We start from the raw sequence: 23663 nt of genomic DNA, 5'->3' as shown, positions 1-23663 counted from the left end.
TCCAGTAGCTCTGGAAATTTTTGTAAATAGTACTAAGAGGAAGATGAAATGATATGCCTGTGGCGAAGCCATAACTGAAGCATTTTGTGGTGGTATTTTGGGAAGCTCTCAATGGATCATCTGTAAAACGTTTTGTCTGGGATGAGTATTGTTTCCTATTTTTCTCTCACTACTTGTTTATCAGCTTTGAAGCTCCCAGTGTGTTTTCACTAGGACCGTAATCCAGAAAGCACTAAAAGGAATTCACATGGTAGCTGTGAAAACAGGTTTTGTTCATGCTCATGAACGGAGGGTCAGTGGCCTATCTGAAGGGAGGTGAACCTTCGGTAATGTGACAGCAATTTGATCAGGTCCTTAGGCCATTCCGTTTGGGTCCGTGTGCTTTCTTTGGGTCAGTCTGGTCATTCTTGAGCATTTTATGGGTGCCTATTTTTCCCACGTTTTCTCATGTATGGTTTGCAGCAGGGTTCTCTGTTTGCTCTGGGGTGCAGCTGTGGTTTGGATTATCTTTCTAACATGGCTCGTTCCTCAAGCGGGCCAAAATTTGCAGCAGGATGCCAAAGGCACGTGCTCAGGAGAAGGTCTGTACAGTGCAGCATGTCGGGCTGTGGGCGAGCTCCTCCTGCCTCGTGAGCAGGGGCAGTTCTTGGGGCTAACGAGGCAGCACTGGGGCTAACAAGGCAACCGGGGATGGTGGCACAACAGCGGGATCGCCAGCTTCCCAGAGCGCAGGCCGCAGCTGCCTTGTGCTCTGGTGAGCTCCTGCCTGCTCCACCCTCGGCCTGCAGTAGGTGGGCACCCAAGCCTGCCTCACAGAGCTGGAGGAACCCCGTCTGCTCCTGAAAATGCTCCTGTGTGAAGGAAGAAATTACCCAATTAAGAGATCTGATTAAACTGTGAAAAAGACCGGAAGCGAAGGAGCATGTCTGTAGCAGCTCATTGGATCTAAACGTTTCCTAGCAAGAGTGCAGAGAGGCCTTGGCTTGGTTCTCCAATATTATTTTAAGATGCTGCCCTCGCTTCTTGGCAGTTTCATCCTCTGTGTGTTCAATCAGGCAAACACGGAGCCTCCTGTCCATGGAGCTGCAGCTCCCCGGGAAGGCACAGGTCACACCGAGCCCCGGGGAGCAGTGCTTGGGGATGGACGGACAGAGCGAGCTGCCTCAGAACAGAAATTCCTTTATCGTTCCAAGTGATACATTTTCCAAACAGTGGGTTTAAGGTACAAGAAATAAAACTAGCATTTTCCAGTCAGTGCCTGATTTGGATTCTCTTGCTTGGTGACAAAGCGGATATTGAAATTGCTTCTCATATCACAAGAGCAAGAACTTTTATCTTGAGATCACGTATGTGAGAGTCACAAAGACATGTCCAGCAAAGGTGCTCATTTAAACCATTTCTTCAACTTGTAAAAATACAGGATATTAGGGTTTTGGTTTTTGTTTTGTTTTGTTTATTGTTGTTTGTTTGTTTGTTGTTTTTTTTTACTTCATTTGCTTAAGGCTCAGTCTTGCATGGGTCTTGCAGAAGTCTTAAGGCCTTGAAAGGCAAAAAGCTCCATTAAAGCCCCTGGATTTGCACCAGCAGCAGCACCTGCTGAGGGACAATGCCTTGCAGAATCAGGGACCTAGGCTGATGCTCAGGATTTGCTCTTCCTAAATGTTTGTGCAGTCCCCCATCCTGACTGGCATCTCCAGGTGCTGCTTTCATGCACTCAAATATTAATGATGGTGGAAGGAATTCCATGTTTTAAGCTGTATTACAAACAAACAAAAAACAAAACAAACAAAAAAGATGTAAACTGCCAAAACCCATATCCATATGGCCAGTAGATTTTCTGCATTTATAAAGCCTAATATGCTCTTGCAGGTGTGGTTAGTTTATGGGAGGTTTATCTGACATGCCTGCCCACAGCAGTAGAGGGTGGAGTCTCTGAATCAAGCCATCCCTTCCAACGTTAGGTTTCTAAACTTGTCTGGGGAGATGAAAGTTTGTATTTTTCAATTTCCAGTGAAGCTGCAAAAGTTATATGCCAGACCAAGCTTTTAAAGTGATTTATTGTGTGACTCTGGATACACTGATTTCTAGATCTATTTTTTTTATCTGTAAATTGGATAATATGCAACTACTGTCCTTTTGTGGTATAGTGAGAAAAGTAGTTATCCTTAAATGTCAAGCATATGTCAATGGCACAAAATAAATTAACCATATTAGAGATTATTTACATGCCAACTCACTAGATTCTTGGAGGAAAGCACTTATATCCTGAAGTAATTCTGTTATTAAACATTCTTGGCTTTGCTTCTGCTTGTATGTGGGATAAATTTGAGAAAAAGAGGGATATTGTGTTCTAGCCTGCATTATCTTTTGGTGAGTCTTACTTTTTTCTCTTTCGTTAACTTCAAGATTTGAAATGCAACTTACCTGTGCAACTACATGGTGTCTCATGTGAAATACTGAGACTGCTGCAACCTTCTGCGAACCAGACTGTCTTGCCAAGACAGAACCTTTGAATATAATAGAATCATAGACTGGTTCATGTTGGAAGGACCTTACAGGCCATCATTCCACCCCCCTACCATGGGCAGGGACACCTCCCACCAGCCCAGGCTGTCCAAAGCCCCCTCCAGCCTGGCCTTGGGTACCTCCAGGGACGGGGCACCCACAGCTTCCCTTCCTCCCTTTTCCAGATCAACACTTGATTGAAAATCAAAGTTGATTGTAATGCTAGTTTGAAAGTGGCCATGTTCATCTGCATTAATTCTTTTTTTCTTTCTTTTTTTTGATGCAGGTTGTTTTTCTTAATGCATGTCAAAGATTTCCTAACTTTTGCTATGCAGAGTGTCTTTAAGAATTACGTTTTAAAAGAGAATGTGTTGAAGAGACTGTTTATATCTAGAATACCCTATGTAGATTATAGCATGAAATTTTTGAAGAGCATTTTTTGTATTTTGAAATAAAAATGCCAGTTAAGCCTGCTTTTGGCATGAATATAAGCTCTTTTTTTTTTTTTTTCCTTTGGCTTTTGTTTTTGCTTTGGTTTTGCTCTGATAACCAGATAAGTTTATCTGCTTTTATCTGGTTATACATGAACACAGTTTTCCACTTTAATTCACTCAAAAGTATTGTTGGAATGAGTCTTTGAACTTGTGTCTGTGCAAATTTTGTTATGCAGCCTTTCTCTCAAGAATGCTGTCTCAAATAAGGTCATCTCCGGTCTAACATTAACCAATTCTGCCAAGAAAACAGGCTACTCTTCTCACTTTCCCATTTTTGTGTGTATATGTGTGTATATGTTCTTCAGAAAGCCAAACTTGGGCCAGCTGGTAACAAAGTCATTACTTCATCAGAAGACAGGAATTCAAGTGCGCCATCCAACAATCTGGACAGGGTGAAGCTGACAGATTTCAACTTTCTTATGGTTCTTGGAAAGGGGAGCTTTGGAAAGGTAAGAATTCTTGATAACTTGCCTTTACTACCTAGGTCACTCTGCCAGTTCTGGAAGTCACCAGCATTGGTAGGGCTGGAGATTGGGAAAAATCATGAATAATATATATATATATATATATATGTATGTATGTATTTGAAATCTGTTAGTCAAAAGAAAGGACTGCTATTTTTCTGACATTTTATCAGATACTTGCATGATAACGTGCCCTTTACTGAAGAAGTCCCCAGGGATTTAGCATTTTATCGGCCCCTGGGCAATATAATATGCCTGTGATAAACCAGGGAGTTTTGGCTCAGGCATTGTCTAAAACAACTGGTACAGCCCGTTGCAGTAGGTGACTAATGATATTTTTGGAGTTTTGATCGAGTTAGTCTGTACACAAGAGCTGGATTGCCATCTATACAATTCATTGGGCATATGAGTCACCTTCTCCCATTGGTAGGTAGGAAGATTTTCACTCTTGTTTCTTTTTGTGCAGGTGATGCTGGCAGACAGAAAAGGGACAGAGGAGCTCTATGCAATCAAAATACTGAAAAAAGATGTGGTGATTCAGGACGATGATGTTGAGTGTACAATGGTTGAAAAACGAGTGCTGGCTTTGCAGGATAAACCACCGTTCCTAACACAGCTTCACTCTTGTTTCCAAACAGTTGTACGTGAGCTCTCTTTCTTGCAACTGTGATGTTTTCCATACCGTGTGATCGCGAATTATGTCAGTTCAATAACTTCTATTATTATCCAACCTATATTCCATAGGTTCTGCACATAGGAAACAGTGAAGAAAGAGACACCCCTTATGTATTAACCTAAAATCTAGGATTAGAGATTTTTCTCCACATAGTAGTTCCAGCAGACCAGTGGGAAAATTTGTAAATTTAATAATGTGTGCTTTGCTAAGTCAGACCCTTAAACCCAGATTCTCAAAGGTTCCTAAATACATTTAAGGATCTGAGGATAGTACTTGTAAAGTCTTAATGGCGCTTATTTTATCACAAGGGCATTACTCATGAATCAATGTTGATGGATTTAATTTAGTTTGCTGGTACCCCGGCGCAGAAGAAAGCATCAGGCTTTTTTCTTCCTTTTCTATAAATAAGCAAAGTGGAGATTTCCCCATCACATTGCAAAACATCTCCCAAAGACAGGCTGCAGGATGGCTCTGACAGTCCAGCGGCACCGTGCTGGTCTGAAAGCAGCACGGCAGGCAGTTGGCTCTCGGTGGGCGCTGGCTTTTTGGAGTTGCCTTTATTGATACAAAGTCAAGGCTCTTCTTGTCTTGCCTTGTAACTGTCTTAATGATGATAGCCCTGAATTAGTGCCCCAGCAGTGGGCTGTAGCTTAATGGGGTGACAAAAGGACATACGTATGTTGTTGTTTTTCCACTTGACTATTCCGTATCTTTTACATCAGATAGTTTTAATCAAAACAACAAACAAAAAACTAGTTAGTTTGAAGTAATAACATTGTAATATTCCACAAACAGATCATGTCATCCTGTCACCATTTCATAGTACAATTGTCTGTGTTGTTAGGGGCATTTTCAAACTCTGTTTAGTATCTACAAATCTCTGAGCAGAAAATGGCCAGAATGTAACAGATTTGCAAACATAATTAAGCACAGTAAAGCACGAATCTGGGAACTATTGCACTTGGTAATTTTTTGCTTTCTATAATATTCTTCCTGCCTCTACTTAAAAAATGAAGATAGCTGTAATAGGATAAGAGCTCCTAGTAAGAAATAGACTTCTATCTCTCTGCAATTATGTATATCTTTATATTGTTTCATTAGTAATCAAAAAGCTTAGTGTCATCAGTAATTGAAAAACCACTTTGATTAATCTTATCTTTCTTTTGGACAGCTTCTTTTTAAATGTAAAATGTACAAATGCCTAGTGTTTTCTCGTAAAGGGGAGCGGAGGAAAAAAGTTGAGGTTTTTAGTATTTGCAGTATAATTTTTCTGAATGATCACATACAAGAACAAAGTGGCCACATAAAGGTCTAGACAAATATTGTAAACACCTTTACCTCATTTACTTCATGTTTCCCTAAGTGTAGAGTACTTTGCACTTGGTGCTGTGAATTGCCATGGAGGATTAGTATTAGCTACAAAAATGAGAAATTGAATATGAAAGAGAAGAAAAAGCATATGCTGTTTGGCCATAGAAAAAACTGATTAATTGTTGTTAATGTTTTTAGCTGCTCTTTTTCCTTGCAGGCTTCTGTTGCCATGGATTTTACAATAAGACAATTCATATAAAAATCTAAATTTTATAGTTCCGATCTGGCCAATTAACCATTTTGCCCATGGCTCGTCTGTTGGACCTAGCTTAGAAAATCACAGCTTTTAAATGTATGTTAATGTTCTAAAATCTTAGTTTCTGGACAAGTTGAGACTTCCTATTTCCAATTGGTGGTCCTGAAGGAAGGAGGGGGAGTAGAAGTTATACTGGAGCATCTTAATAATGAGTCTCTTTCCCATCATATTATTGGGAACTTTCATATAAATACTTCAGGATAATGCTTCCATCCAAAATAAATAAATCAGAGGAAGCCAAAAATATCTCTTCTGCAGTTGGGAGGAAGACTATTAATGCATCTTATGTGCTATCTGGATCACATTATAACTGCAGAAAACAAGCTTGCCATAATGTTGTCTGCCAGAATTTTCAAAGCTAGGTGGCCTAAATCATCTACCCTATATAAAAGATGTTTGTAGAGTGTGAACAATGTATTTGTACAGAAGGCACTTGGAAGAGGTCAATTTTAGTCCTCTGGAAAATGGGGAACAGATTGCTTCAAGTCTTACTGTCTGAAGGTCACTAAGTGGGGAAAATACTACGTAAGTGCACTCAAATATGTTGTGGTCATGTTTCACTTGAGATACCTGGGTATGGATTTTAAAAGTCTTAACTGTTGAAGAAAAAGCACCCTTCAAAATACTTTATTGCAGTCTTTCTTTAGATGAAATAGGGTCTTGTGAGAAAGGAACTTGGTATCACTGGTGAAGGTAGAAGATACTTTTGTAAACCCTTTAACTTCTTTTCTTGCCTCCTTTTAGTTATGAGAAGGAGAATATATACTTCCTAAGAAGGAAAACTTATTAGGAGGCATTAGAAATGGGCTGAAAGTAAGAATTTTCAACCATCTTTAATGCTTTTTGACATTTATTTTTAGCAGACAGAACTATATGTGAGTAATTATGGGAACATTGTAGACAACTAATATATAAAATTGCATCACTAAAATTGGCAAAACTAGACAGATACCATCAGTCATTTACTCTTGCAGGTTTTACAAAACATCCCATTTCCATTTCCTGATCTATCAATTCTGCCAGAATGTACAACCAGTCCCAATAATCTTAAAAGCTTTATAATAACATATCAGTGATTTTTTTGCCGATCAATGCATATCTAATATTATGTCTAAAGTATTTATGTGCATCTTTAATACTTTATCCTAGGACCGCCTGTATTTTGTTATGGAATATGTGAATGGTGGTGATCTCATGTATCACATTCAGCAAGTAGGAAAATTTAAGGAGCCACAAGCAGTGTGAGTGTTCATGTTTATATATTTAAATCGTGTCATCATCTTAATTTTACCCTGTAAGAGGGTTAGATTTCTTTGTCACACTATCTAGTAGCATCTTCCTAGGTTTAGTCTGAAATCTAGGCTGTCCTTTTTTTGATTGCGTTTTTTAAGACCCAGAAGAAGAAGTTTATTTTGAAGATGTTGTTTGCACACGCAGGCCAAAGGTAGTCATACCTTTATTAAACAATACAGCAAAACAAAGGCATGCAGTTTGTACTTTAGAAGTGACAATTTAAACAAGGTAACAGGAAATTAAAAGTATTACTTAGTATTCTTGTGTTGCTTTTCAAAGCAAATATATAAAAAAAAAAAGCAAGACCATTTCAATCTGAATTAATATTATAGGGAACGTTATAGAAATACACTTCACATTACGATATAGTTTATACAAGATAAATTCAATGTATAGCTTATAAGAAGTTCTGTAATTCTACTTTTTATAGAAGTTTTATTTGTGAGAAGTTAATAAATGATTAGAAGTTGTTTATATACATGGTCCCTTTTAGATTATTGTACATCTGGCATATCAGTGAGTAACTGATAATGATCTGCGACATATGCAAATGTGAACACCATCAGTACCATTTTAGTCATGCTTAAAACATCTCGTCATCATCTATTAGTGTTTCATAAGTCATTTACCAGTGAAACTTTAAAATCAAGTGTGACAGACTCCGTTTAAGAATTTGGCTAAAATAATTTCTCATTTTGATTTAAATAATCAGGGCTTGTTTAAATGAGAGGCCTTCTAAATATAAGCGTTTGAGATATAAAACAGAGTGTCAACAACTCACTAAATAAAAACTCAATGGTGTCAGAACACCCTTGGTCCCCAGCTAATGTAACTTGCCGAACACCCGTTGGAAACGGTGCTTTATGACAACTCACGCCTGTGGAGCATATTCGTTCGCACACGTCCACAAATAGCTCTGGTTTCAGAGCTAAGCGTTCATTTTCCTTATGCTAGCCTAAAAAATAATCTTGTCTTTGGATAATCTTCTTGCCTATAATTTGTGCAGCAACAGGCTTCAAACATCCATCAATATTATATATCCTTTAACTACCTTCAGCAATTATATTTTATATGGTAATCATTTTAATTAGCTTTATGTAATTAATCCATTAACAGCCTGTATAAAGGAATACTATTTCTGCAAATGATTTAGTGCCATATGAATTGCAATGTAAATTGAATTGCATCATGAATTCAGCATTGATATGTGATTAGAGATAATGACCTATGCAGGCAGACTGATCAGTGCAGTAAAAATGCTGTGCTTCAGCTGCAGAAAGATTTTTCTGGTCTAGGGAGAAATTTCCAATTAAAAAAAAAAAAAAAACTATGTTATCATCAAATACTCAAAATTAATTTTATCTGTTAAAGTAAATTTGAAGTAATATATCTTTTATGTCTACCTATAATGTATATTTTTATACTTAAGTTATTGTTTTTTTACCATGATGCATTTCCAAAGTATTTTGTGAGAGGGAAAATCATGAGGCAATATGAAATCTGTTGGGCTTTTTTCATACAGGTTCTATGCAGCTGAGATCTCGGTTGGATTATTCTTTCTCCATAACAGAGGGATTATTTATAGGTGAGTATAATCTGTTGTAAGTCATTTCTGAACTATTTTTAAAACTCTTAAATGATCAGTTCCTTGAATTTTTCAGTGCATTTTTAAAACATGTTACAAAAAGCAATCGCAGCAGCATTCTGTTGGTTGTATTGTTGCTGGAGCACTGTAAACCAAAGCCTCTGCTTTACCTGAATTTCTCTGTGCTCTGCCTCATTCAAGTGAAAACTCTCAAAAATGTGTAACATCTTGTGCTTTCTTGTATGAAGGTTCATAAGTGTCAGTGTGAGTGTGCTCATATCATCCGCAGCTCTCTCTTCATTAATTGTCGAGTTTCGATGCTTACGGCTGTTCTCGTATATCTGCAGGGAGATGCCCAGCTTCCTTGGGACTGCAGAGTGCTGTGCACGCGCATCCCCCATCCCTCTGCCCCCAGATAGCTGCACATACCCCTCACCTGGCCGCAGAAGTAGATAAGTTGGCCTTAATTGATCCTAAGCATTAACATTAAATCATTGTGATTCTTCATAGAGATCTGAAGTTAGACAATGTGATGTTGGATTCAGAAGGACACATTAAAATTGCTGATTTTGGAATGTGCAAAGAACATATGTTAGATGGAGTAACAACGAGGACCTTCTGTGGCACTCCAGACTACATTGCACCAGAGGTAAATATTTACCATTTCAAGAATCTTACAGTCTCTCAAATGAGAATTGTCAGCACACGCATCTCACACCTCCAAATGTTGATAGCCGGAGCTCTGGATGCTCTGTGGATGGTACCATTTGTATTTCTGTAGGTGTACTGAATAACTTCGTGAATTAATACAGTTACATCAGTAAGACCTCGCTGTTTTAAGATGTATCTAGTTGATGGAAAACTTTATTTGGTATGAGATCAGTATTTCAAATTTTGTTTGTACTAGCAAAGACTAAATAAGCAAGCTCACCCCCTTGTGATTTTTAATTTGTAGCATGAAAATGTTGTTATACAAAACTGTGCTTCAGTGTGAAGTCAGAGAAAGTTCAGGGGGTTTGCTGATGAGATCAGCAAAAAATTTATTGGGAGCAAACATAGTTTCTTTAATGTTTTTCTCGGTAGGTTCACACAGCTGCCAAAATACATATCTTTAAAGGTTGTTCAGCATTTTCAGGAAAACACGAGTCTCATTGATTTTTGGGAAGGGACTGATGAGGCCTTGAAGTTTTTCACTGACCTCCCTACAAAGCTGCTTGGGGCTGCTCCAGGCCCTGTCTTACTGGGAGTGTGCAGTTGTCCTGAGGTACTGCTTTTGATCTCGGGAAAATTCCTGTCATCAAAAGCCTCAACTAAGCTGTAAGATCAGGACTTGAATGAAATTGATGTAATAAATCCGTACTTTGACTTGGGTTTTCCATGACTTACCAGTACCTTTCCTGCATTCAAGCCACCAAAGCACTGAAAATCCGATTCAAACACAAACCTAACTGCAGTGTGTCTAAAATGCAAATTGGGTGATGAGAAACAGCTCTATTTTAAAGCACTGAGATAGAGAAATGGGAGCTCAGAGTTAAGATTTTTTTAGTCTGGATATGATTTGTATTTCAATAGTCTAGGTATAAGACATGAAAAACAAGCACATGTGGTGATTCGGAAATTATTCAAATATATGAATATTAAAATCTGGTGTTTGTGCGTACTGAGCTTTCAAGAGTCTTGATTTGTTTGGCTGCAAATTCAAGGCAAGAGGCTGTATCCTGATCCAAGAGACGCTGTGTTTCACCAAGTGCTGAGCAAGAGGCAGCGCTGGCTGGAACATTTCTGGCTGTAATTGAATGTTTGTTGGAATATAGGAGATTTATAAACGGACAAGTAAATTAGTGTCTAAGGTAAATTTTGTCATCTTTATGAAATTGGAATGAAAAATAGTTTATTTTTTTCTAGTTGCTAATTCACGCTTTTCAGAGTGAAATACTGTGTATTATAAAAACTTTTTTTTTTCCACAAATTGCTGTTGCTTGCTACATGATATCAGAACAACCAGAGCAGTATTTCATTTTCTTCTGTCAAAACATAAATGAAGCCAATATGACAAATCAAAAATTCTCCTTTCTGTGGCAATGGGCTTGTGCCAGTTAATACCAAAGAACGTATTATCAGTGCCAAAATGCTCAATATAGGTCAGTGCTGGAATGATTTATTTTAATTTATTTGGAAATCCCATGCGAAGAAATAAACCTTTTACCAAAACATTCAGTCACTGGGAGGAAATCAGTCTTTCCATTATCTTACAAACAGATTTTGTATTTTTTTTTCGGACAATTTTCTTTAGTTTCTGAAGACGTTATTGTGACTAACAAGTTGCTAACTAGGCCTGTGATAAACTTCAAAGTAAGGTTGATGTCTGGCTTCCAGGAGCATTTCAGCACGTTCCCATGGGCTAAGATGTATAATAGATTATAATGAGGATGCGTTTCCAGAGTACTGTTCCCTGCTGCATGGAGATAAAAGGGCTAAATCTAAATAAACTGTTTGAGAAGTCTTGAGTAGAGCTGTCCTGTGAGTGTGGGGCACTCAAAAATACAGAACTAGCTCTTTTGGTCAGTGTTAGGGAAATGGCTTGACTATAGTGGGGTCCGAAGGGCCCCCGCTGTCTCTCCGTGAGCTATCGCCAGGCAGTTCAGAGGTAGTGTGGCTGGGGTGCAGGGGTCGGATGGGGCCACAAGGACATCTCAGCTGGCTTCACACGGATGACCTTGGGACAGAACTGCAGGGGAATGGGGGTGCTGCATTCAGAAAGGTGGATTTGCACACTTCCGTGCACTCACTGTAAAATACTGCCTTCCTTTTGTATGCTTGGGGAAGTTAGCATTTGTTATTACACTCTGGTGTGTAACACACTGACATTAATATTCCTTTTTTTAATTTTATGCAATTTGAGAAGCATGCAGAGGCTGAATTGGCTGAATACTGGGTTTGACCACATCTGTCAGGCAAACAGTGGTTCTTTGGTATTTATTGATGTGCTGAACTTAAACATAAATATTTATGATCAGGGCAGTATAATAGCCTTGAAATCGATTAATACTTTGTATTTCCTTGGCTAGTCAAGAGAGACAGAAGGAGATGGATGTTGAGGCTTAGTGGGGATCCTGGCAGCACCACCCGCTGCCTGCGGTGCAGTACTGAACCCTACCATGAGCACCCCGGCAGCAGCTAGAAGACTGATTTTGAATTTCAGGCTTTAAATTAAAAATTCCTTTTCCCTTCTCCTCTGTCAAATAGCCTCAGACCCTAAGTTCTAACTGAAGTTGCCAGGATTAGGGGAGGGTAGTAAGTATTGCAAAGGTTTGGAAAGCGTGCGTTTGACTGTTTCTTGTGCTAGTTATATTTATTTCTTTTAATAACTGAGCTTTAACTTTTCCAGTAGACGTAAGACATGTTCACAAAAGACTTTCTCTTTTGCCTCGGGGATATAATCTTTTCATCCCAACTGGCTACCAGCTGCAAGTGGCAATGATCTAAACATTCCTACAAATTGCTGGTATTAATCTCCGTGTCCTGCTCTTCACTGTGCCTTCCTTGGAGGCAAAAAAAAAAAAAGGAAAAAATGCAGTCAACGTTGCTCAGCCAGTTTGGCTTGATGCAAGAAATTCCTCCTGAGCTCTCAAATCCACAGAACCTGAAAAGGCAGCACCCTTAAAATAATCAGAGGTAGGGGAAATAGGACATCTGAAATGCAAAAAGGCAATCATTTAAATTAGTGATGGAGAAGGAAGGGAAGGAAGAGTCCTATCAACTTTCCATTCCTGCCAGGCCAGTAGAAAGCAGAGGCCATAGCAGGAGAGGACAGGTCTTCGTTTCTGGTCCCACAGCCCCCCTCACTGCTCTGTGGGTCTCTCTGCTCACTGCAGTGAGATAGGAGGTAAGTGTTAATAGGCCCCTCCTTAGTAATGTGCCTGTATTTATTCCAAGAGATATCATAGCCTGTACCTGCAGATAGGCTGACATCGGTAGCTGCTGCCAGGCAGGCAGTGCTGGCTCTGGGCGCAGCAGCCGGGAGGTAATGCACGGTGATTGCGGGATGAGGAGGAGGGAGCTGCTGAAAATAAGCCGTTTAGAACTTGCTGACTTCGTACCGCTGCGTTTGACTGTATATTCAAAACTCATCTGCTTCCTCCCACATGTAATTCCTTCCTTGAAATGAGCATCCTTCCCTCTCCTTTGCATTTTCCAATTAATGCTTTGAGTAACTCCCAATGTTATGTGTGGGTATAAGCGTCGGTTTCCGTGCGTGACACACAGGTTGGAGAATGAACGTGGCACATTGGTTTGTTGTGTTTCACTGGTGTCATATCCTTACTGGGGTTCAGCAGGTGATTCAAATGGGCATGTTTAATCAGGATTAAAGGAAAACGCCTTATAGTGTTAGGTACATCAACGGACAGTGACAGCGAAGTACCACCTTTTCCTACATTGCAGTAGGGACAATGGAAGGTGTTTATATTGCATTTGCAGTGGGACTTCTCTGAAGCATGCCCTTTCTAGTCCCAGTGGAACTTGATGTATGTATTTCTTTTCCAAAATCCCACTCTTTCACCACGTGATTGGTTTCACATGAGAGATGCATGCTAGCTTGGAAGGGCCACTGCTCCACTTGTCATGCGCTTCTCTCTCTTGATGTTGACATGGAGCATCAAATGAATATTTCAGCTGATGACATAGGACAGAAATTTTAGTGCTCTCGTGACTCTGACCATATGTTAGGTTAACTGTAGGAGGTTTTTTCATGTTAATTCTGTCTCTCTTGATTCTACTTGATACGCTCTCACAAAGGCAAATTTAATTGGGGCAGATTGCATTTGCTGATGAGAATGCTGTTTAGAGAACAGCCCAATCTTGACTTGCTTCTTGCTGGTTAAATAAACGGCATCCTTAGGTCCATGCTTTGTTACATCTTTCATTTTATGACATTGCGTTACCTTTTTGAAATACTTCCTCTCCTCAGTACTCCCATCAAACTCCTTGACACTAGGAGGAGAAGATCAGGGCATGCTGGACAGACCTGACTGCCAGCCTGAGACCATGCCTGTCTCCTAGGATTTCCTTTCTCAGTGCTATGGATCTCTCTTTTTCTCATTTGCTAATTTAAATATGCTGTTCCTACCAAAACCACTTAAATGCAGTGTATTGTACAAAATGCCCTTACAGATTAATGACCTTCTGAAAAATATCCCCTTCTGTTTTGGTAACACAGCTTGCTGTTCCATCAGGCAAGGAGGCGTTGTGGGAGAGGGGCTGAGGATGAAATGTTTTAATGTTTTCTTTGTGTAAAGGTCAGATTTTTTCTGGATAAAGTTCTGAAAGTGTTTAGTCTTTGTAGAAGCAACATTGATTCCACAGGACCTCTGGGAACTTGCTGGTGATAGAAATGACAGGAAGGGCAACCAAGTATGTCCACCACCGTAACACGAAATGAATGTCCCAAATATACCTTGTAAAAGCCCAATGTATGTGGCTACTGCTAAAAGACAATTAATTAAGATAGCCTTTATGTAGGACCTTTAAGCTGAGAATCTTGTCACTACCTCTGGTTGTGTAATACATTTTGAAGTGTGATTTATTTTGAAATTTTTTGCTTAGAAACACTGCAGTAATTTTAAATTCATGTGCTGCTGTTAGCCCAGCAAAGAATGTGTATTCATATAGAGGCTCTAATTCTATTTCGTAGCCAGGCAGCCCTGAAAAACAACAAAACTTGCCAGTTCAACTTCTATTTCAGACAACTAAGAAATCTAGCATATGTGGTCTGTACTGGTCTTAGCAATTATTTCACAAAGAGTAAAAACATCAAAACATATTGTAAGCCGCAGTGTTCTCTTCCCCAGCGCAGGTGGGATGTGCTGCATCCCTCCACCATGCCCACTATTGCTTCACAGTTATTTAACAACAGATCTGAGAGGGTATCCGAACCTCCGAACTCCTCTACAGGATGCCCAAACGCATCTCTTAAATAAGTGAACGCTGATCTCTGAGCAGGTCTTGATAATAGAAAATGACGCACAAGGGGACCTGCGTGCTGTTTGCACTCGCAGCCTCTCATTGTTTCAGCACTCAATTTGTGCTTCTGGGTGAGTCAGATGTGAACCCAGAGGACGCAAAACACTTGATGTTTCCATTAGGCTGAACAGCAGAAACCGCTTTCTTTTTGGTGTAACTGGTATCTGGTTTCCTACTAAGAGTATCTCAATCATGCAACTTGGGAAAACGTAACTGAGCCTTTTGGGGTTTTGCTCTTAAATTTTTATTCATTTTAGAGTGGAACAAAACCATAAATATTGAAAAGAAAGTCTTAACTATTAATAGCCTGTAAATTAGTGAGTCTCGTGACATGAAGCTTTGACATGGATGGAAAAAATGTTTGTCTTGTCTCCTACATCGTGCTACTCTACTGCCTTCTTTGCCTTCAAATGCACATCTCAAGATCTCCTAAGAGCTGAATTCCCCAAGATACCAGAATACCAAACGATGCAGGTGGGTTTAGAATAGCATTTGCAAAAATGTCCAACTCCAGCTGGAAGCAGTGATTAGCTGGAGTGAGGATTACAGTGTTGGCTTTCTGGCTCCTTGCAAAGAACTACGTTTGTCTCTATGTCACTGTTTATCTAATATGTCACCAGACTGGATGTTGGATAACATAGGATTTTTGGTTTTGTGTGTGTGTGTGATTATACAGATTATTGCTTACCAGCCCTATGGGAAGTCTGTGGATTGGTGGGCATACGGAGTGCTGCTCTATGAGATGTTAGCTGGCCAGGTAAGAGTTACCCTCCTGTGCTTGCCATGACCTCTTCCTGCCCGTCCAACGCTGCTCTCTTTCAAAAGTTGCTAAAGGGCTAGACCCCTAGGGGACAAGCGTGGGGCTTTGCATACTCATATTATCTCTGTGTACTCTTGACTGTCTCTGACTCCACTGAGAACGTGTTTAGGTTTTAAGCTCTTTATATTGCACCCACATAATAAAGCCCTGCCTTTGAATACGGTTCCTTTGTACTGTAATGATGTTTTAAATAGCCATCTTCAAAATTGAATGGGAGAGAGACGCTTTAGCAGGAAAATGCATGTCAAATGGAAGAAATATAATTTAGTAGCTTGAAACCGCAGGGAGACATAATAAGACTGTGCATATGCTCTGCATTGCAGTTAAGTCACACGAATACAGCTTTTGTATTCTGTGTCCTGGGGGTAAAGTATGGGTCTCACTGCTTGAAATGAGCTTAGTTACAGACCCCTTATTCTGCACAGTTACTGAGATGCTGCTCTCTGAGTCATTGAAGTAGAAAAGCAACTCTGTACTACAGTAAATGGCAGATAACTACCGACTTTAGGAACTCGATTGATCTTGAGTTGGAAAAGATTTGTGCAGGTGGCTTTCAGTGAGTGTTAGCTAGAGGTATGCATTTCCTAAGCTTAAAACATACATTTTAACCAAATGCATTTAATAGTTTCTCTACTAAATTCCACTCAACATTTTTAAAAAGTTTTTAAAGGGTTGCAATTGCAGTTGTTAACATTTACAGTGTGCACTGCAAATGTTAGGCAGCTGAGTGCTTTTGAGACAATGAGATTTATTATTAGCTGAGACTTAGGCAATGAGATTTATTATTAGCTGAGACTTACACAGTGTCCATATCCTGGGGGACTCACCCACAGGCACTTCCCTCATCACCTGTATTTAAAAATAAAATGCAGCCCTGTCTGGCAATGCAGCCTCCTCCTCACAGAAGCAGAGTCTACACATATGTCTTGTAAAACAAACTGGAGTTTAGCTGGAATTAAGTGAGGAATGGATGTACCTTAACACAAGGTAATTGAAAGTTACCGTCTCCAGACTTTACCCTTTAAAGTACTGCTGGCTGCCCGGTGCACAGCAGTTTTAAAAACTAGAGATGATTGTGAAGATAAACTCATTGAAGATAATCCAGCAAACCTTTCATGAACCTTGCTGCCATGTTGGAGGCAGAAATGAACTTTTCTCTTTGATTTCTATCTGAGACTGCTAAGCACTAAGTTTCTGGGTCAGAAGATCCCCAGCCTACAGATGGCTGCGAGCTTGGTGTGTATTCCTGAGCAAGGACCACAGATTACACTGATGTCTTGGGCATCTCTGCCTGACTGGGAGGCAGGTTGCAGGGCTGAATGCACCTTTAACCTGACCCAGTATTGTATAGTATTACTATGCCATCTCATAAAATGTGGAAAATTAAAGAAAAAAAATAGGTAATTAACTTACATATGACTTATTTTTAACAGCCTCCATTTGATGGAGAAGATGAAGATGAACTTTTCCAGTCCATAATGGAGCATAATGTTTCCTATCCAAAATCACTGTCCAAAGAAGCCGTCTCCATCTGCAAGGGGGTGAGATAGATGTTTCTTTATCATTAAGTTTCTTTTTGGCAGTCTTTATGAATAACTAAATTTGTCTGGCTTTGCTATGGCACTGTAGTATTTTAAGTGCAACTTCTGTCAGGCTGTGTTAAGTTATATTGTCATAAAGTGCTCATCGCTTGGTGTCACTGATAAGTATTCAGCTCCTCCTGCTGTGCCTGCTTATTTTATGGTAAGAACAAATGTCAGAGTCAGTAGCTGCCAATTCCAAAGCAGAAATTATAAACATGAAGATGGTGTGAAACGTCTCCTCCCGCCTTGCTTCTCAACCCTTGGCAGCAGAACCCCAGTTTTGCAAGGTGAGGAGATTTCCCAGTTTGGATGTATGTCGGATACTCCAGCAAATGTGCTGTGGTCCTCAGCCCAGTAAGCCTAATCACAGCAGCAGAATAAAGAGTTAATAAAAATCATTTTTCAGTGTAGATAAAGATGAGCCTATGTGAAAATCTGTAGCATAAGCACAAGGCAACTGTGGGGAAATCCTGACCCAGTTGTAGCCTGCGTGGCCAAAGATTTATCTTAGATTCAAAGTTGTTGTGGTTTTTTGTTTGTTTGTTTGTTTTTCCCTTCAAGTAACAGAATAATTTGATTTGAAGGGATTAGCTCAGTAAAAAAAAAGTATTTGACTTTCTCTTGACTCCCTAGTGATGTGATTCCCTAGAGTACTGTCATTCTGCAGCTTTTCCAAACCATTCCCTATAAAGCCTTACTTTGATGTCTTACATCATTGCACTTAGTGTCAGTTAATTTGGTAATTACTTTTTTCCTTTCCTTTGGAAGAATTTAAGCACATAACTTGGATATTAATCCTGAAAGGAAAAATCATCAAGAAAAAGAAAATGTGCTTAGAACAAAGTAAAAGAAAAGACCACTCTAATTTTGGAGCCTATATCAATGTAGACATGCTGCTTCTGGCTAACAAAAACTAAACGATATATTTTTGAAAGTACACAGAGATTGACGCCTTGTTGTGAAAATCATACGTTCACCCAGCACAGTTTGAACCTGATCCAATTATCCTGTTTGCAGCTCTCCTGCTTGCTGCTATTCCACTAGCTGCTTATGCAAAGGGAGTTCAGAAAGTCGAAATTGCATCGCGCCACTAGGTATAAGGTCAAGTCTCTGTGATGTAACATCTTCAATGTCTGCATTAAGCTAACAAATTAATCCCAGACTTCAGTGAGCATTATACCTGAGCTAAGAAGTCAGTGTAGGAGAGCAGCTGTGTGGCTGGTACTCAGCAGCAGCTCAGCAATCCCAGGCCGGTGCACAGTCAGGCAAGGCGAACGTGCCCGCTGTGCTCCTCAAATTGAATTCTCTGCTTGACAGCTTTTCCACTGGTTCAGAGCGTCTTGGGTCTGGTGATCTCAGTGACTTTGGAACTGAATTACAACTGCTAGAAACATTATTCACATTTTCTTTTATCGCCTACTGTTAAAGTGAGGGGTTTAGAAAAGTTAACAAAAGTGGCGAAGTTGCTTGAAGAATGACGTGATGTGATCCTAGCCCAGTGCCTAGCTGGCTTCCTGAAGTCTGCTTCAGGTCTCTGCTAGTTTCAGAGTTGGAATGTGATCAAATGAACATTTGGAGGGAGACTAAAGTGGTACAGCTGAGGTTTTAAAAAGATGTGTTGAGGTATCACTGCCTGCAGTGTATTAATCACATATGATTTGTAGAAGAGCTTTAAAAAGTCCTCATAACACAGGAACTGAGAGCTGAAGGCTGCCTTGCTCAATGCCTAATGTATGATATGTGCAACAGAAAAACAAGTTTTTGGAGGAGCTTGTTAATTAGGGAGCACGTTACTGTTTCCAAGCTGGCAATGCTGGTGTTGTGGTTTTTGTTTTGTTTTGTTTTGTTTCCCAAGTCTGCTTAATCTATGCAACTGGGTGTAGTATTGACCAAGATGTCATTAAGGATGCAAGGGAGGAAACACGGATGAGATGTTGTCAGCTGGGTGCCAAGAAACTGTAGGCTCCATAATGAGATGTCTTCAACAGGCCCAGAAAAATGTACTTCATACAGCTTCGGTATACTGGGATTTATTAAGTTTAATTGATTGCTGAGGTCGGGCAGAAGCTGTTCTGGAGATTTATAAGACTGAGCTGAAAGACCAAAGGCAAAATGCAGGAGCGAGTTGTGCTGTGAGCCAACGGGACCGCGGTGTGCCCAGGGCACCGTGTGCCCACCCAGGCCTGCAGTGCTCGCCTCTGCTAATGGGAAACAGTGCACAAGCACGGCCTTTAATTTGGCTGCTGGCATGCTGTCTCCAGCGATGAAACAAGGGAACTCATCTTCAAAAAATAAATTTTAGCTTTTCAAAGCAATCTTATTAGCAACTTGCATTTTCAGGAGAGGAGCAAGAACATTGCAATCTGGGGAACGTCTGTCTCGCTTCCACTCCAGCACTCAGGGTAATCATTTGGTGTTTTCTTCCTTGGTAGCTAATGACTAAACATCCTGCAAAGCGCCTCGGCTGTGGCCTTGAAGGTGAAAGAGACATCAGGGAACATGCTTTCTTCAGGAGAATTGACTGGGAAAAACTGGAAAACAGAGAGATCCAGCCACCTTTCAAGCCCAAAGTGGTGAGTGAGGTGCCAGACACGTCCCTCGCCACACGTGTCTGCGGGTGTGCTTTCCTGCGGGGTCAGTGTGGTGCTGGCTTGATGATGCTGAAAATCTTCTAAAATAGGGCATTTTGATGGTGGCAGACCCATCTGGAAGTCTGCTAATGTTTTGGCAGCCTATGGCATAACCCATTGTTGTTTGCTCCTTGTGAAAAAGCCCCACAGTGGTTGGAGTCCTGATTGGGCATTCATGCACTGCATGAGATGCTGTAAATGGGTAAGACTGGCATATTCGCATCAGCTGCTTGAGGCATGTGGTAAATGCCATTCCTGACTGTCTCCTGTGAACAGCATCCAAACAGCATCCAGTGACTAAAAGTGTCTGAATTACTGAATTCCCTTTTCAGTGGGCTCTGTTCCCCAGGGACTTGCATTCCCCAGCCTAGAGTGACAGAACCCAGATCTGCTGAGTCTGCAGGAATAGTACCTGATTTATTTTTCATGTTTATTACTGTTTTACACACGTGTATCTGTAGGAATATTTTAGAAATCCAAACAAGTGTCCTTAGTGCAAGAACCATTTGCACAGCATAATTTGAAGAACTGCATTTGTTGACACAGAAAGTCTTTCAGCATGTCCTGCGCTTTATTGACGGGCAAAAAAAATTATTTGCACACAAGAATATAAGCTTTCAGGAACAGCTGTAAATTGTTATGTCTTGACATCAAATCTTTCTTCTCTAACACTGTTTACACTTCAGCTGAGATGTGTAACAGTCTCTAGCACTGCAGGTATAGGATCATTGCTCTGTGCGCTGATTTATTTGTCAATACAGACGTGCTAGTGGGGTATCACAAACTAATGAGCAGAGGCAGAATATATTTCTCCCTTATTGCATACAAATCCCTTTTTCACCTCGCCAGGAGGGGAGTTGCATGGCAAGAAGTGTTTAGTGCTAGGGGAAATCATCCTTTACATATAATGTAGATTTTGCACGCAGGGAGGAGTGTAAGTACGTAAAAATCCATACCTGATACTGCCAACCCTGGCCAGCCGTTCCCAGAGCTGGCTGTCAGAAGGGAGCTGCACTTCTCTACAGAACATTTTATGTAAGATTTTCATTATGTGCTTTTTAGGTCAAAATTACAGTTGATCATAAAACAAGTCTACCTTCACATCTGTAAGTGTAATTAGCTTGAGAACTGAGTGCTCAGACTCTCCTTGAAGTTAAAAGTAATGCCAGCATGATGATACTAAATGCTGAAATATGGTCTGGTTCCATCGTAGCACACTTGGTGGCAGATCCTGGCTCCTGTTCAGAGCAGCTGTTATCTTTCTCTGTGGGTATCATGACCGGTTTTGTTTATACAGGCTGCTGTTGAAAGACACCAAGGAGATTCAGGCATTCACATGGAGCTGAACTTTCCCAGACAAAAATAATTTAAAATCCAAATCTGATATTTACATACCCTATGTATAACTCATTTATTGTGGTTGCTGATTCTATTTATATTGATTCTAGAAATCAAAAAACACACAAACCTTAATGTGTGTCAAGACATGGACATATTTATAAGCTTCATTTTGTTCTGTCTTCAGAAAAACACTCTAGGTGCATCTTTTCTGGGAAGCACTTTGCTGCAGGAATAATCCTGCTGCTTTTACACACAGGCACGGTTCTCACTCCAGCATGGAGCTGCAGATTTGGGGTCAGCAGTCAGTTGGTTTAAATAACATTTTCCCTTCAAAACTGACATTTCAGAGGCCATAGACATAGAGTGACTACTTGGCAGGAAGGATGTTTTCTCATATTTGTGAGTGTAAAAGTTCTGGGAGTCCCAGATTTTCAGTTCTGCTTTAATACCCCATTAACACTCAAGATAGCAGTGGTGTTCTTTAATGTGAAGAAAAATATATAATTGAACATGCAAACAGATTGATAAATGATTAAATTTGTTCATATTACGTTTACATTTCATGAGTTATTTCTCCATCTCTACTAATATAAGCAATAATGAGATACCTATGGAGTCAGAACTTCAGTTTCAATATGCAGCTGGTTTAAATAGCTTCCATTTATTGGGGGAAAAAGAGAAAAAGATTGAGCATAATTTTGTGGAAGCATCACACATCTCTGTAAAACATCTGCTAAGCAAAATGAAGTCTTCCCTGTGGAAATATCCATTCGGTTGCTTCTCTGAATCGACTGTACAGCCCCAAAATAAATTTGACTGTTAATTTGGAGATGCACTGACTTTCATCCGAATGATGGAGTGTTTTCCCCTTGTCAACGTTTATCTCTGTCCATTCCGTGTCCCAAAAGGCATTGCCTTCAGTGGGCACCAGGTTACTCAGTGAGCACAGAACCTCAGGTGAAAAAAGCAAACCACCATTAGCCTAGATGGAACTAGATGGAGATGGAACAAGATGGAGATGGAACAAGCCTACTTCTATCAGCACTGTGGTGCAGTACCTGAGCATGCATTTTTCATCTGAAATATAAAACAACTTGTGCCTGGGGCAGCAGCAGTTCTTTGCAGCTCAGACTGGCTGGCGTGTCCAAGTCCTTGTGCCAGGTGCTTTGCAAGGAGATTGGAAGCTGTATGGTTTTCAAGACAGGGCATGAGCCACACATCTCATCCTTGAATTCCCTTAAACAGACCTCCCTTCTGCTTGTTTCTCCTCTAAATGAGAGGTTTTATTCATGTTAAATTAGTTCAGAAAAATCAATGTTTAATATTGGTCTGTCATACAAGTCATCTTCTGCCCTTTCAAAGTTACCCTCTAAATCTGAAGATAATGGTATAATGCAATGTTATCCTCCCAATCCCAATGTATATACATTCACTAACGCAAATATTTGATAGTGCAGCCATCCTTCAGGGATGGGTATAGAGGAAAAGGGTCAGGGATGACAAGAAGTGTTCACTGCACGTATAGTACATCCAGACTTTGTTTAAGAATCTGTTATAGCAGATGGGTTTGAGATAAACAGATTTACCTTTGGACCTCTCCACAATACTCAATGTCTGGTTTTCCCCAGATATGCAGTCTTTCTTGCACCCAAGCTAATTTTGTTCTGCTCCCACCTTCATCCTCTTTTACTTGCTGCTCTCCTGCCTTCCAGCTGTTTCCTACATCACCCCAAACTATCTTTTTGCAAACCTGATTTCTTTTGTTTTCTGTTCTGAATGAATTGTGTTACGTGTGTAGCTATATATAACAATGCTTCTCGGCTGGGCTTCACGAGACGACGTGTCTCTTCTCTTAGACGAAAAAAGAAAGCAAGCTGTGATAGCACATTTTGTGATGTGGACCTGTTCCCAGGGTACGCTCCCTGCCCTAGTTCCCTTCTTGGGCAGGCAGCTGGAGTTTGCTGGGAATTTGGTGGTTTAGCTCCTGGGAGAAGTTCAGAAAAAGGAATCGCTTCCATTTTGTTTTATGGAGCTGCCTGACATTACTGCACTGTGAGGAGACCTGGGGGTTAAATCAGGGTGAAATTCGGAAGGCAGGGATGAAATAAATACCTGCTGCACCTGAGCATCTCTGCAGTGTGCATCCAGCACAGAGGTGCTATACGCAGGGTCTCATGGTGGGGAGCATTGGTGAGCATTTCGTCCCAATTCCTACCTCTAAATCTAACACACTAAAGAGTGCAGTGACTCTTCAGATAGAGCTAAGTAGTTCGTTTTACTTTTATGCGCTTGTTCTTCTTCTTAAGAGAGTCACATTCATCTTCATGTCTCCACTCCACACTTAGAGGACTGTCTGGTCGTGCTTGCAGTTTTTTATGCTGTCTTCTGCGAGGTCGCCCAGGTTTTCACTACCCTCCAAGACTTTATTTCATGTCTGCTTCATTCCAAGTGGGACTGAAGTGTGATTTGGAATAAATATCTTCTGCATCTGAGCAAGAGCTAGATCTGGGAATAGACAATTGCATTATAATGTGGTATAATTTCAACAATAATAAAGATTATACATACAAACACACATACATGCAAATATATCTATATGCCTATGTAAATCTGTTGATAATTTT

At 40.2% G+C, this 23663-nt stretch overlaps 1 protein-coding gene across 2 annotated transcripts in view; it reads left to right on the top strand.

Annotated features, from left to right (window-relative positions):
• PRKCA (protein kinase C alpha) overlaps positions 1 to 23663 on the top strand; it is a 154534-nt gene that overhangs the window by 123028 nt on the left and 7843 nt on the right. For both annotated transcript variants that reach the window (XM_083804917.1, XM_083804918.1), the window contains 8 exons: positions 3305 to 3448; positions 3930 to 4103; positions 6916 to 7007; positions 8582 to 8644; positions 9155 to 9293; positions 15342 to 15422; positions 16919 to 17026; positions 19501 to 19641. In XM_083804917.1, the coding sequence (XP_083661043.1) occupies positions 3305 to 3448; positions 3930 to 4103; positions 6916 to 7007; positions 8582 to 8644; positions 9155 to 9293; positions 15342 to 15422; positions 16919 to 17026; positions 19501 to 19641 (942 nt within the window). The remainder of the gene's footprint in view (positions 1 to 3304; positions 3449 to 3929; positions 4104 to 6915; positions 7008 to 8581; positions 8645 to 9154; positions 9294 to 15341; positions 15423 to 16918; positions 17027 to 19500; positions 19642 to 23663) is intronic.

This window comes from Anser anser, assembly GCF_964211835.1.
Source record: "Anser anser genome assembly, chromosome: 19".
Taxonomy (NCBI): domain Eukaryota; kingdom Metazoa; phylum Chordata; class Aves; order Anseriformes; family Anatidae; genus Anser; species Anser anser.
Note: the sequence above shows the minus strand (reverse complement) of the source record. Positions and strands in the feature narration are given on the sequence as shown.